This window comes from Cheilinus undulatus, linkage group 4, assembly GCF_018320785.1.
Source record: "Cheilinus undulatus linkage group 4, ASM1832078v1, whole genome shotgun sequence".
Lineage (NCBI taxonomy): Eukaryota > Metazoa > Chordata > Actinopteri > Labriformes > Labridae > Cheilinus > Cheilinus undulatus.
In genome coordinates this window covers 24,924,237-24,939,982 of record NC_054868.1, presented here as the reverse complement: position 1 = coordinate 24,939,982, position 15,746 = coordinate 24,924,237, and the positions used below count along the sequence as shown (strand labels likewise).

Here is a 15,746-nt window from a genome sequence, read left to right as displayed (position 1 = left end):
TGGTACGCAGTGTAGGTGTCCCCAGGAACTTAAAAGAGGACACCCACTGTACACAGTCTCCACTGATGTAAAGTGAAGCTGGTTCCACCCTGTTCTTGCTGAAGTCTGTCACCATCTCTTTTGTTTTACTGATGTTGAACAGTAAGTTGTGTTTTGAACACCATCCTGCCAGATGTTTGACCTCCTCCCTGTACGCTGTCTCATCTTTTCCGCTAATTAGACTGTGCTGACATCTGAGTATTAAAAAGTTCTCCAACTTTTCTGCAGACACAAACACAATGATGCTGACCAAAGACGTCAAACTTGGACTCGTCTGTCTAGAGTACCTTCTTCCAGTCATCAACAGTCCAGTGTTTGTGATCACTGGCAAATCTGAGGCATTTCTGGATGTTTGCAGGCCTCAATAATGGCTTCTTAGCAGCTATTCTTCCATTTAAGCCTTATTCTGTTCATCTGCTCATGGTCATTCTGGAGACTTCCTCAGACTCTGATCTAGAGGCATCCACCTCTGCCTGAAGATCAGCACTGGTCTTCCTTCGGTCTCTCTTGTACTTAAAATCTTTCAATGACTGACATCTGTTTCAGTTAACTTTGGTTTCCTGCCTCTTCCTTGGCGCATTTTGTAAGTACCAGTCTCGGCAATCAACTCCAAAGCATACTTGACCACACTGTGAGAACACTTTATGTCTTTCCCTATTTGTCTCAGAGATCATCCAGGATCATGAAGTGCTTTAATGCCAACTCTTTCGTTTTCAGTGAGCTCTTGATGTTTTACCATTTTGAACAGGAATGAGGAATTTCCAACTGATTTCACCTTTTCATACCCAAATTTGAGCTGGCTCTCTGGGCTTCTCTGAGAAGTCAGAAAATAATCAAGCAGAATGTTCAACCACTAAAACATTTTTTTTTTTTAAATTCAAGTAAATAACTATCATTTGACATTAAACCGAGAAATAATAATGTGTTTTACTGTTTTTTATCTTTTTGAAAATTTGAAAATTCATGAATAACAATAATATTTTAGCATAAGAAATATAATTTTGGTTAAAGAGCATCTACATACTGGTGTATTAATCATAGAAACATAAAAAAATGTGCAATTACCAATGCTGTTAATTTAGGCCAGCTGTGGCATAAATAGCAAGCAAATGAAATACATTTTTAAAATGTCATATATATTATTTTTTTATTATGATTTTGTCATTGCACATTTCAAAATGTAGATGTAGATCATAATACAAAAGTTAAGTAATTAATAAATGTTTTACCACTTAGTAGAGACCAGTTCCATGTTCCCTCATTCTTGTAGGAATGAAAGTAATATATTTTTACATAGAAACAAGCAAGGGTGTCAAATTATGCTGTTATGGTGCCACCACTAGGTGGTAGCATAACAACTCCTTTCAGTGGCAATACACAGATGCTTCAAGCTGGCTAAAGATACCCACATAAACCGGATGTTTCATCTTGATAATAAAAATTAAGACCAAGAAATTTAATGCTGACATTAGGATGATAAAGTAGTATACAATTGATGTGAGTTATTGGCCGGACTTGAACGACACAAATTTAAAGTTCCGTTTTTTGGGGTAATAACTTCAACCTTGTTTTGTTGTTGTCCTGGGTGATAATACGTCTGACTGAGACTATGTTGACCAGACACATTTTCTTTAAATTAGCTAACTCTAACATGAACCCTGTTTGTCAGAAGTCTGGACAGTGGCAATATGTTCACAAACTCTCGTACTTTCAACCTCAAAGGTAGCAAAGTATGAAAGAGGGCTCTTACTTTGGTAAGTAACAGGATGAGGTGCGTTTGATATCAGTACACTTGACACCGGTATGAGCAGCAGGCTGTCAGTCGCAGTCCTGTAGTCTCCACTTTACTCGCAACATCCAGGCGGGTAGCAATGTGAGAGTGAGGCTTCTGCTTTATTCCGGACCTCCGCACGTCTCGGTCTCCGCCGTCCGCTCAGGATGGATGAGAGGCGAGCTGAACCGGACCGCAACACCGGCACCAGTCCGGTTTCGCTTTACGGGGAGTTTACGGTCACTGGTTATCGAAAAGTCAGGTGTGCCGTAAGCTTGACCGAAAAGGACCTCATCGTCCAGAGGCTCACTTCGACACCTGTCGGGCGGAATAAGCTGGTTCTGAGTCTGAAGGACTGCGTTGGCTGCCGGGCTTACCGGGAAGATGACAACGCAGACCCAGCTGCGTACTTGTCCGCTTACTTCTACCCGCAAAAACGCCGCTGGATGAGTTCCGGTGTGTCTCGGCAGAGAGTGGAGCAGAGCTTTCGTCTCGCCGCGCTTCAAGATCCTCGCGCCAACCTGGAGGAGGCGGAGAAGTGGGCTCGCGCTGTCCGAGAACGCTCAGCCCGGCAGCAGTATCTAAGAGACGGTGAGTGCTCGTCCACAGCAAGAGGGAAAACTTTGACAACACTCGTATGTTAGTTCATTGACAGGACTACACATTTAAGTATAAATCTATGCTGAATCATGAATAAACTTAAAGTAACTGGTACACACTGACATCTCTCCAGGAGGAGAAAATGTGGAAAAATCTCAGCTTATTCCAGGACGGTATCAAAATTAAGTAGTGGTTACCTGAAACCCACATTTTCCCACTCTGCCTGCATTAATGTAGTGATTTTCGATTATAACGCTGCCCCATGAAAAATAAATTTATATCTGAATTAAAAAAAATGTCAGACTGGATCATAATTAAGGGCCCTTCTATCGTGGGACTCCAGGATTGGGTATGTTGGTATTATTTGAAAGTGTAGATCATTCTGATTTACTGCGTGCTTTTGGATATAGGCTAGTGCATTGTCTACTTGATAAATGCCACAATGAAATGTAGTTCATTTTCACAAATAAGAAGCTAAGTGGAGAGCATCTTTAGACAATGGTTGCAATAGTTGGGATGGGCTGGACAATCAGTTCATGTAGTGAATGTCATCTTATAGCTTTAAAGGAAAGATCCATGACTAGTGCTGTTATTTTTATAAAATCATTTGACTCCTAAACACTAACTGTCTTTTGTAAAGATAGGCTGCTGTATCAATGATGCAGTGCCGTGAAAAAGTATTTGCCCTCTTTGCAGTGTTTGAATGGTTATTTAATTTTTTAAGGCAGGTCCACCCTATCTGGCCCTATGTGGAAAAGTAATTGCCCCCTTTGTTAAATCATGAGTTAACTGTGATTAACCACCATTTTTGGAAAGCTAAGTTCAATTTCACTGGTCACAGCCAGGTCTGATTACCGCCAGATTTGTTGAATCAAGAAATCACTTAAATAGAAGCTGTCAGACAAAGTGAAATAGGCTACAAGATCTCAAAAAGAATCGCCTCATGCCACTATCCAAAGAGATTCAAGAACAAATGAGATTAAAGTGATTGCGATCTGTCAGTCTCGAAAAAGGTTACAAAGCCATTTCCAAGGCTTTGGGACTGCAGCAAACCACAGTCAGAGCCATTATCCACAAATGGAGAAAACTGGGAATAGTGATAAACCTTCCCAGGAGTGGCTGGCTACCCAGAATGACTCAAGAGTGCAACGACAGCTCATCCAGAGGTGAGGTGAAATGTGACACTTTAAAGGGGCCTGTCTTGGGCCACACTACATTAAGTTAAACTACACTTTTGAAAAACATTATTTAACAGTATGACAAAAGTGCATCAACTCTTGAAAATCTCTGACAAGAACACAGAAGAGTCATCCTCATAGCAAGGCAATGCATAGTGATGAAGAATTGTCTCTGTACATCCCCTAGGGACACCTAAACTCACAGGTGAGAACACTAACTCATTGGATAACTTAATTTATGGTGCAAATGAGTCTTACATCCAAAACAAAAACAATCCACAATGAACATGACCAAAAGAATCTAAAAGCAGTCCTCACCTGTTTTGGGATGTAATGTGGAATTATTTTCACACTAGTGTGTAGTCAACAGAGGTGGGAAAAGTACAAGAGTACTGTACTTAAGTAAAACTGCAGTTACTCTAGTTAAAACTTACTTAAGTAAAGTAAAAGTGCTGATTTAAAAGTGGATTTAAAAAAGTACAAGTACCCCCAAACTACTCAAGTACAGTAATATGAGTAAATGTAAACTTTAACTTATCACCCCTGCATTTTATGTTATTCAGTTAAATCTACCTTTAAGGCAACTGTCATATTACCTTAAATATCTTAACTAAGCCCCAGCAATTATTTTCAGTCTACTTGACAGGACTGGCACAGAGCTTGGACTACATAAAAGAAAGGGAACTAGACTCCGGGTTAAAGAAATATGTAATATGTAAAGAATTCTTTGTAACAGCATGAAGTGGCTTACTTCACTGCTGCCAGAAGTCTCAGAAGTATATTAAAAAAGTGTGCATATGTGCCCATTGGTTAATTACTGTAGCAAACATTCACTCGAATTAATTTAAAGTCCCAATCACCATTTTCAAGTCTTTTCAATTCAGCACACTCATTTCATAATTATGGTACACTTAAGGGTAAGGATATATGATAAGGCAGCTCATGAATTAGAGCCCACAACAACATCTCAATCTTGTCTTGGAAATTCAAGATGTAGAGCATCAAAGTGACAAACTTAAAGCCTCAAAATAACCACAAACCAGTCGTTGATGTGGACAGTTGATGAAACAGTGGTTATATGCACTTTTTACCACCTACAGTTACTGTCACCCCTCAGTAACCTCAGTCTGCAAACAATCCATCAACAAAAAATACTCCTGAAAAACAAGGCTGTATTACTGCCACTGAGTTCACATCCTGTAAAGATAAAAAGAGCTCCATCCTTATCTCTTATTAGTCACACTAGCATTACCTCTAACCTTCTCCTATTCAGTTAAACAACGGGGCGTATGTGATATGGAGAGTCACATTTCTGTAACCTTAGTCTGCAAACAAACCATATCAACTTAAAAGACACCTGAGAAATATACGGCAATGTGATTTCTATTGAGTTCATTTAATGCCACGAGGTATAATTAGCCCAGTGGGAAAATGTTCTATAATTGGAGATTTCTAAAGATAAACCTTCTCATTATTTGTCCTCCTCACCAAGATAGTCTTACTCTGTGATGAAAGAAATAAAATGCAGTTCCTCGCCTTACACAAACGTATTCTTCCACACAGCCGTGGTATCACTGGCACTATGTGACCCAGATAACACCCCCCCTTTCACAAATGTATTTTTAACGAGACAAAATATTCTGCTATTCTGTATGGCTTGTCATTGTTGGAAGAGAAAAGAGCAGCCTTTCAGCAACCCAAGACAGTATTGTTGGCTTATTGTGATTCCAAGACCTGGAGCTTAACCTGAGACGGTTACCTAACAAGTTTTCTACCTTGGGACTGAGAACCAAACACAAATGTCTCCGAAGCTACAGCTGCTCTGTATTCATGATATGCACCTTCACCTCCACCTGGTTCATTCAGACTTAAAAACACAAGTCTTTGCTTAAAACACCAACTGAATGAGGAGCCATTTTTGAAGACGCATTTTGAAAGAAGTATAATAATGTTTAGCATTTGGACAGAACATTTGCAGTTCAATTTATGTTGAAAATATGGAGTCGTGACAGCCTTCGAGGGATGGCAGTGAGATAGCAATCAGCCGAGGTGTTTTACTGTGGATGACGGATACAGAGGCAGACAGAAACTTAATTAGATTAAAATTCTCCTGCATAGATTTGTACTTGTGGGATTTCTGCTTAAGTGTTATCTTTCACTTTTTGTGACTAGTAACATTAATTTTGAATGCCGTTCTAGCTGCAGGGCTTTCTGGTCTCTCTGGAATATAGCAGACTAAAAATTGGTCTGTAGTAAGTTACTCATTATGCCTGAGGCCTAGTGAACCATACTAAATCATGTTCAGGAGCTTCGTGTCCAAACCATTTGTCCTAATGAGTTTGTCTGACCTCTCCATCAATACCAGTGCATGTGCCATTATCTTAACTTCCAGTGTAGTGCTCAGACTTATTTCAGAAAGGATCCTTTTTCTCTGGATCCATTTACCTCTGACAGGGAGACGCATGCAGATGATGGCTCTAGACATGGTCAAAGAGAGAATTATAGCAATCTGGAGAAAACCAGAGGCTGTTAAGCTGCCATTATTGCAGTGGTATTCTCTATAACATTTGTGCATTTAAATGAGAGCAGGCTGATGAAGTAAACATTTTCTTCATGACTTTCTATTTAGCTTTATTTACAATGAGTTAAAGGACATGGTGAATAGTGTGAGTTCTCAGCTTCTCTTAAAGTCGGGACAAACCTTAACCTTGGAAAAAAATGTGGAGTGCACAGTACACAAGCTTTTACTTCATGAAGAGTCTTCCTGTATAAGAGCAGACACTTTACACACATTCACTGACTACACAGATAACTGAGATTATCTCCAGAAGATGATCAACAATAGCAGGATTAATTTGGCCTTTCTGATTGATTTATAGACGGTATTTTATGGTTCATCTCCAGACCATTTATAAATTAACTTGCATATGTTGGTCATCTTGTGAGTATAATCAAGTAAGTGCTGCCTTTAATTCTTACAAACCAACATCTTTAGAAAATATTAAAACACATATGTAATTTGCAGACCCTGATAGTTCATGATGATTAAATGCAGCTGTAAAATCATTAAGCTAACTAGCGAGCACATTAACATTACATCATTGTATTAACAACATGTCTCATCCTACAGCACAGGTAAAAGGTCATCAGAAGGTCAACGGGTCACAGAGCTACAACAGTGTCATTGATAAGGAAGTTTTAACTTTCGATGTGGAAAACCACAGAATTTGACATGAAACCACACATCTTTTGTAGCAAACATGAACCTTGTAACTTTATGTTAGAAACAACAATATCATGGAATCATGTTGACATGAATAATAACAATAATAATTATGATAATAAACTTTATTTATATAGCACCTTTAAAAACAGATGATTACAAAGTGCTTTTACAATGAGCAGAATCACAATTACAAAGCATCAAACACAAACAGCAATACATCATAAGAACGACAAAACCCCAACAACAACCCATGAAAAACTCAGACAACAATGTAACTCCAACGTCATAAAAAACTAGCAGAACATTCTAAACACGAAAATGATGTCAAATTAGAAGACATTGTAAAAACCCAGATATGAAAGATTCTATAATAAAAGTAAAGACCAAGGATAAAAACCCAGAATAACTTAGACCAAACCAGGCAACACAGAAACCCAACTACATACATAAAAGAGACCTAAGGACCAGAAATGCAAAGCATTTAAAATATTAGGAAAAGACAGAAAGGAATATATATCAAAATGGTTAGAAGGAGAATAAAAACAGTTAAAATGTGTAGAGATTAATAAGTCATCATACGAAAAATTAAAATTCTAGACAGTAAAAGATTTTAATCATTATAATGATAATAGTAAAGTAAAACCGATATAGCTGTAAAAAGAAGGGGACACAATAAAAGCAATCAAAGCAGGGGGGCTCTAAAAATCAAGTAGGAAAAGTAGAAAAACTAAGAGTGAAAAATGATAAAAAGACGGAAGACAGTAAAAGACAGAAAACATCGTCACATAAAAGCAAGTCTATAAAAATGAGTTTTAAGAAGTGATTTAAAAGATGTCAGATCAACCCCAAAAAGGCACAATAATCTTCTATTGGCATGCTATTCCTGTGTGAACTTGCAGGTCTCCTGTGATCTCTAAAGCTCTCAAGCTGCTCAGGGCTGTGCTGTGTCGCACAGCACTCTAGATCAATGGTTTTCAAACGTTTTTTTGCCCAAGGCACACCAAAAAGCAAGCTGACATCTCAAGGCACACCAAATTAAAGTCCTTGCAAATTGGCCTCTTTAGCAAGTAGCAACATGTCCCAGTCCCAACTGCATGCAATGTGAGCAAGTGTCAGTTACATCAGTTTGATTACAGAGTTTCCTTTTGTAGCATCCTGACACTCTGCAAGTGATGCACTGCAGCTCCCCAGGTTTACCCTCAGTCACCCTGTTCCTGTTTTCTCTCTGTTGCTCCTATTAAGATGGACAAGTAAGAAGGGAAGAGGTTGCACAAAGGATAACAAGACACCAGGAGTTTCCCACCAGAGGATATTCTTAATTTTCTTCCACTTTTCTCACTCCCGAAACGTATTAGCTTGTTTTACAGAGAGGAGTGTGTTTCATGGATATTCTCCATACCCATTTATGAATTTTTATGGTCTGACTTGTGCTGACATGGAGAAAAAACTATGTGGCTCACAGCTGTTAAAGGCACCATACCTCTGATTTTCTAAGTAAAAGCGTGAGATGTTATATTTTTACATGTAAATTTACATTTGCATATTTAACAGATGCACAGTGAGCATGCAATGCTATATGATGCAATGCAACGTGTAATGCAGTAAGGACATTGGTTATAGTCTCCTTAGTTGTTGCATAGTTGTAGTACTTATGTAAAGTCAGATGAATTTTCAAGGCACACCAGGACTTGTCTCAAGGCACACCAGTGTGCCACGGCACACCATTTGAGAACCACTGCTCTAGATACAATGTGGTGCTGCACAGCACAGCACAGCCATTGTATGTGGAAATCATAGGTAAGCATTAAGCTAACAAATTGAGAGATCCATCTCAGTCCAACTGACAGCAGAGACTAATTCACCAGCCGCTACTGATTATAAATCTTTTTTTGCGGTCCAATGTACAGTACTGTAGTTGCACTATAGATTTGTCCAAGAGGCTAACACTGTTTTCACTTTCCATCAATACTTGAGTAACAGAACGATCCCTGTCTACAATAACATACTTTTCCAACAACCTTACCAGCAGCCAGTCGAAGCATGGCAAACTGGCTGCTGGCATTTTCTTCTCTGCACCCTCCTTACCTTCTTTAGTACACTAATGCAGTTAGGTCCAGCTTGTTCGTCACACTGCTTACATTAGGTAGCTCTCATTATTGGTTGTATGTGGTTGTGATTGACAAAATTAGCATACAGCCCACTGTCTATGGAGCTGCAGGAAATGCAGCCTGTGCTATTTTCACTGAAGGCAGGTGCTCTGGCAAACTTTTGACTCTACAATCTCGGTGTGACAGAGGAAGTTTAAACATATTCAATATGCGGGTCTGTATAATAAGATGAAGTACATCAGGAAGGAGTCGAATGCCCAAGCTTCTATGCCACCACATGGAGAGGATGTGGAACAACAGCCAACAGCTGCTGACAAACCCACAAGGCATCACTTTAATAATCTGACAGCCAATTCTGAAGGAGAAATAAAAATAAACAGCTTAATCGTCTGCTTCCTTTCAAAAGATGTACATTGACAGTATGCCTTTTATTCATATTGAATTATTTGCAAGCTAAGTACAAGTGAATATTCAGGTGTTCTCTGTCAGTTTTGCTTTAGGCTGATAAAATGCTATTCATTAAAATTAGATGATCATTTGCAGCCTTTTAGTACAGACCAAACAAGGACCTCTTTGTTACATATAGAGAATGTGTTATGAATTGGAAATCAGTTGAACTGGAAATTTGTTTTGGATTGAGTTGTGAACTGAAGAAACTAACCTGGATATTTGAGAAACTGAAAGATTCACATGGTAACAAGAAAAGCACTCAGAGAGTGCAGACCTCTGCCATTAACCCTATATCTCAATAGTAAAGAATCCTTTAAAAATTTCCTGGATCCAGATGGATCACTCCCAAAATGTAATCTGTTCTTCCTTAGGCCATTTCTGACATTTCCTGAAAATGTCATCCAAATCCGTCCTTAACTTTTTGAGTTATTTTGCTAACAAACAAACTAACAAACTAACAAACTCTGCCGATCACATAACCTCCTTGGCAGAGATAAAGATGGCTGTGCATCTATTCTCCTCTGTTTTAATCTATGCCACTGTGAGAAGGTTAACTGCACTTACTTGATGTGTCCATGGCTTCAATACAAGTTTGTAAAATAATGAATCAAGGGCTTTGACACACCACACTGTCAGCTGGACCCTGCTGAGTCCTGTTTGGTGGCGTTTACACTGAATTTTTTGTTGTTTGAAGAAAGTGATGATGACAGATCACAGAGCTAGGCTGATGATAGTAGATTAATAACGATGCGAGAGAAATGAGAGAGCAACTGTTTTTTTAATCAAATATATTTTCTGTATCTTTTCTGAGCTGACTAAATTTCAGGCTGCAGATGGTTTCCTAGTTTGCTTTCCTTGTTTTTCCTTAAAGATTTTAGCCTTTATGTTGGCCTTCAGCTTGCTGTTGGCTCTTGCTGTGTGTCCAAGTGCAACTTCAAACGCAAGATGTGTTTTGACATGCGGTGACACACACATCAGTTCTTGTTGGCGTTAGTTCTGAACACATCAGGGTGCTGAGTCAAGTCCCCCATGAACATCGTCTCTGCCAAAAAACGGATCGTCTCTGCCAATTAAAATCGACAGTTCAGATGCATTGCCAAGTATTTCCTTCTTCATATCGACCCTGTGCTGTCAATAAATGGATTCACTTCCGCTTGGACTGAGCTATCATTATCAGCTGACAGCATCTGGCACAGAGTTACGAGTATTGATTCAATCGCTCTGGTTTATCATCTGGCTTGAGCACTCAGTGGTTCAGTGAGAATAATTTATAACACATTAGCAAATTAATGAGATTTACTCATTTAAGGTTGATTGTGTCTGATCAAACTCTTTTCATTTGTGAATGAACTGTTTCTGTTTAAGTCACGCAGTAAAACTTTTAGTTTGTTTGAAATTATCTGATGAAGTATTTTCCAATGCTGATTTAGAACTGCAGTGATATGCCCAGTAACCCCCCGTCTATCACAAAGGTTAATTTAATCAGTAACTGTATAATCAGCATTTATTTACATTTGCATGTTCAGGTCTTTGTTTGACATTTCTCTGTAATGACAGGGTAGTGGTTTTATGACAGACACTTGGGCTTCAGATACCGGTAAAAGAAAGTCAGATCATGAGTCAAACTAATGCTCTATAACTGAATAAGACTGCTCCTAAAAGATGAAACCATGGAAACAGCACTGATGGATAGTCAGATGAGAAGCACCTCAATGTTCTCAGGGGGACAAAACAATTCTCTTTTTAGCAGCAAAGTCCATTCCTCTCTGGTACAGACAATGCTATTAGTAATACATTACCACTATCCCAGACAGAGCTGGACCCACTGGATGGTTTTGTCACTCCTTCACAAATTATATCTTATCTGAACACTGAGGGACAAGATTGTGGTAAATTACAGTCATGCAAGACCTTTAAATTAAAAATGTAGAGAATATTTTAGAATTAATTGTGACTGAATATCTGTGAGGAGAATATGTGTAGGATTAAGCTCAACATGCTTATCAAGGTAGAGCATCAAGTGTGCTGCTATGAAGCATTTAGCTACAGCAGTTCAGTAATCTGGTGTGATCAAATCTAGTTTAATAAAATAAAAATTGTTCCAACTAGTTTTTATGCAGTAATGCCAATTAATGTTCCCAAAGATGCAGAAATGTAAAGATAGGGGCTGATGTTTTGATTTGAAGCAAACATGGGATACATATGCTCTACAGTAAGTCCCTAAACCCAGTTACATCCTTTTAATTTGCTCTGCAATTTTACAAACAAACCCAAAATTCAAAATCAAAAATACCACTGCAGACCCTGGGATATTGGATCTTATGCAGGAACAAAAAATGTCAACGTCCATGCAAAAAATGCAATTTCTTTAGTTATTCACATAAGTTTCTTACAAACAGTTGGTGTTCTTCTGGCATGCTTCTGACTTATGCCTTTCTGGTAAGAAACCATTCACCAAATGTTTTCTCAAAGCATATAATTATATCTGTTCATTCCCACATGGTTTTGCCAATGGCTGATGTTTGTTAACAGGCCAATATCAGCCATTATGATGTTATTAAACTAGGGGTGTAAAGGTACTTGTATTCATACCAAATCTGCTCAGTGGTACAGATGTGTACCGAATGGATACATGTGGAATGACGCTCATACATAGACGGAAAACCAGAGAACAACTCACTGTCACATTGTTCTGGCAACCACACACCACAGCAAAGGACAGCAACAGCCTGAATATTCCCAGAAGTGTCTTGTTCAGGAATACTTTGTTTCCCAGTAAAACACAACAGTGGAAAAAGACAACAACAGTAGCGCTGACATTATTCACGTGTGTTGCTGACAGCAAGTCGTCCAGCGGACCAATCAAAGCATTTGAAAAGGCACCACTCAAAAATAAACGTCACTGTAAAGAGGATGAACAACAAAAAGTCTCCCCAGCCGGTTATGAATCTCCCATGGTTTAAGATCTTTTTATTATAACAATAGTGCTCTGGTTTTGTGAATCAGATTGATTCTACCTTCAACTGTCAGCCTCGGGAGGAGGGGGAGAGGGGACTCCATCATGCCTGCAGCTGCGTTAAAGTTAAAGTTATCCTCAGATTTCACAGGGCTCTAACCTCTTTGTCCGCCAAGATGGGCTGTAGAAAGTTCTCCCAAACTTTGTGTTAGGTCCCGTTGCTGAAAAAAGTAATCCAGTGCAGTAGTCTGTGTTGAAATCGGCAGGACAGATGCCGATTAGCATACTTAAGCTAGGCTGTCTGGGAAATTTTAATGTTTAAAGAATGGGTATAAATATGTCAATATATCAATTAAAATAACCGAGTTATTCAAAAATGTATTTATTTATTAATATTTGTATTAATTGAAGACCTTTTGGAAGCAGGTTGTAGCATTATTAATAATTCAAATGTAATTTATTCAGCTTATTTATTTTAATACAGTTTAATACAATTTTTAAAAAAATATAAATAATGTTATTTATTCACTTTAATTACTGTACCGAATAAGTACTGAACGTGACTTCGAAATTGAGATACCCCTATATGAAACCTATGAATACGTGCATCTGTAAATCTTACCTGTTATATGTCATTATTTGATTAAAATTAAACAAAGGTAACTGCATGCCTGGATTTTATACTTCTAGTAAGACAGAGTAGCACATCTAAAGTTGTCACTTTCAGTTCTTGAGCCCACACTATATCTTTGTGGTTGTGTTTACGTGATTTTCTGAGTGCACACCAGTGGAAGGTGCTAGTCATGATGTTGAGCTGACTGAAAACAGGAGTTAGAGTTCAGTCACCTTCTTTTCAAATGCCTGAAACAGAAACAAAAATGTGAGACTGCCTGTCAGCAGTCAAACCCTGATGATTTATCAGTTTTTAAACTGACAAGACTTATGGAACTTCCTCTTTCTCTTGCAATGAAGCGCCAACATTTCATTCATAAAACAGGAGGCTATTCCTCTTGCTGCTGCAGTATTAAAAGCTTGAGAGATGTTTTAAAAGCATGTCTTTTTTTTTTTATATCTGTGTGTGTGTCTGTGTGTGCCGATAGCCAGGCAGCAGTGGTAGCAGCAGTCTTCTCCCTGAGGGCTCCTCCTCATTGGAAACACGCTGCGATGGAGCTTGACGTATTGTCGTGACCTCTGATTCAGCCTCTCTGGAGCTTTCTCCTCCTCTGGGGGCTTACAGCAGCTTTGTGTCTGACATAGCATCCTACTTTTGTCTTTTTTCCCCCTCCCTATAAATGATGGATTACACTGGTGAAATTTATGCACTCCAGCCTGAACTCCATCAAAGTTTTCTCCTGTTGTTTTCTTAGTACGTCATAGCACCATGCATCAAAAACATGCTTAGATATTCCCAGAAAGTGCTTCTCAACTTGTTCTGTGATACACCGTCAACAACAACAACCACTAATTGAACACTGGGCCTATGGAGCAGCTGGTTTACCTCAAAGAAAGGAGGCCTTTACCCGGTAAAAGAACATGTGGTTGTGTTTTTTTTTTTTAGTGGTGGGGAATCCACTTCCTCTATATACTGGCCCACAGTACATCTTAATGTGTGTTTAGCTTTGTTTTTTAACAGTTCGCTGAAATCTCTTATTTTTCAGTAATAAACTGACCAGTAGTTGCACAAAGTAAACCCGTAGTTTAATTATGCATTAAGCTTTTAGATTCTTTGAATGGAAACTCAACCAAACATTAAAGTTGTGGCAATATAACCGAATAGCTTCAGGAAAAATTGTTTTTCATGCAGAAATCTTCCTTCCCTGCTGTGACCCCACAGCCTAAAATACTCACATTCATACATTCACAGCTCATTATTTTAAGAAGCAGGGAAAACAGTATACATAAGCGGTTGACAGACAGTGCAGGATGATTTTAATGAAAACCCCAATGCCGTAAACTCTGCCATTCCTAATATAGATCTGCAGGCAGCTAACCACAGCCACCTCCTCCTTCTTTCTTCCACACCCTTTGTGGTTCTGGCTCAGCAAAAATCTGCTGAGTGCCCGAGCGGCTTCCTACCTTTGATTTACAGACAGCATTATAGATCTGAAGTTATCACCTCGCCACTCACAAATGCTGCTGCAGTTTGGTCCAAGAAAATGTTTCTTTAAAGGTACCGCCTGAAATTCAGCTATAAACAAAAAGAAGGTGCAGGAAGCAAAAACTGAACCAGCAAACTCTCAGACAAAACATCAGAATATCGCATTAAAATGGATTACAAGCCTTTAGAAAAATGTGTTTTTTCCTCTAAGGCTGGGGGTTTTCACATGAGTGCAAGTTTTAAACAGTACAGCATGTCCATATATTTCTGTAGAATTTATACTCCAGATAGAAATATTTAAAGGTATGCATGTAGGTTCTCAATCACCCATGTCAGGGGTTTCTAAATATTTGTCAAGCAGGGCGTCTTCAGTCCAGTGACCTGGGCCAGAGCTAGAATTCTAGGAACTGTCTATTTGCATTCAGCTAAAAAATATCAGCATATGATTGTTTTGTGAAATGCTAAAAAATCTCACTGCTTCAGAGTTGTCTCCACATACAGCACTTGGGTCAATGCATTTTATCCAACCACTAAATAAAGATCGAATAATGCAGGAGTTCTCAAACATCGTGATTAAAGGTCCACATAAAAATTTTTCATAAAGTCAGAGGTCTGGAGATTTCCATCCAGCCACATAAATAAGGGTTAAAAAAAGATAATAGTAAATATAGGATGAAGGTCCGACACTGTACCTGTGAGTGCACCAACAGGCCAAACTACATTAAAATATCTTCACAGTGAGGAGATCCACATGAGCCAGTCGCCAGTCCACACTGACTTGTGTCCTGAGCCAAACCTTGTATCTCAAAATAAAACCCGTCTCTGTGAATGATATGACATCTGAGAACAAGGACTGAGCTTCTAATCATGATGGAAACATCCCAGGCGATGTGCTGTATCTCTAGATTACAATCATGAGGTTACACAGGCTATGGAGATAACTTCACCCTGGCTATCAGATTACAAAATTATATCTACAAGAAAATTTATTTTCAGAAACTCAAAATAGAAGCAAATGACCGTAAAATATTTACACAGGTTTTGATGTAGTGGACAGAAGATAAGCTATACGATACAAACCTATGATTGTGTTTAAGGAGGTGTTTAAGAAGTCCCTGTCACTGTTTTGATGCAAGACAAAAACAAAATTGTACTTTTAATATTTATTACAAACTAAAAATTGAGAGGAAGTTTGAATTTCACCTGAGTACTTACATTATTTCTTATATCTCCAACAGTTTTCAAAGCCAGAGAAGTCCTTGATTTTTACGGTTGTGCACCATGGCTGACACGTGTTTATCGTTGCCATAGATGCTAGAT

At 38.6% G+C, this 15,746-nt stretch overlaps 1 protein-coding gene across 1 annotated transcript in view; it reads left to right on the top strand.

Annotated features, from left to right (window-relative positions):
• Positions 1–1,903: 1,903 nt before the first annotated feature.
• LOC121508668 (sphingosine kinase 1-like) overlaps positions 1,904–15,746 on the top strand; it is a 54,242-nt gene continuing 40,399 nt past the window's right edge. The window contains exon 1 of the mRNA XM_041785661.1: positions 1,904–2,401. Coding sequence (XP_041641595.1) covers positions 1,978–2,401 — 424 coding nt within the window. The 5' untranslated portion in view covers positions 1,904–1,977. The remainder of the gene's footprint in view (positions 2,402–15,746) is intronic.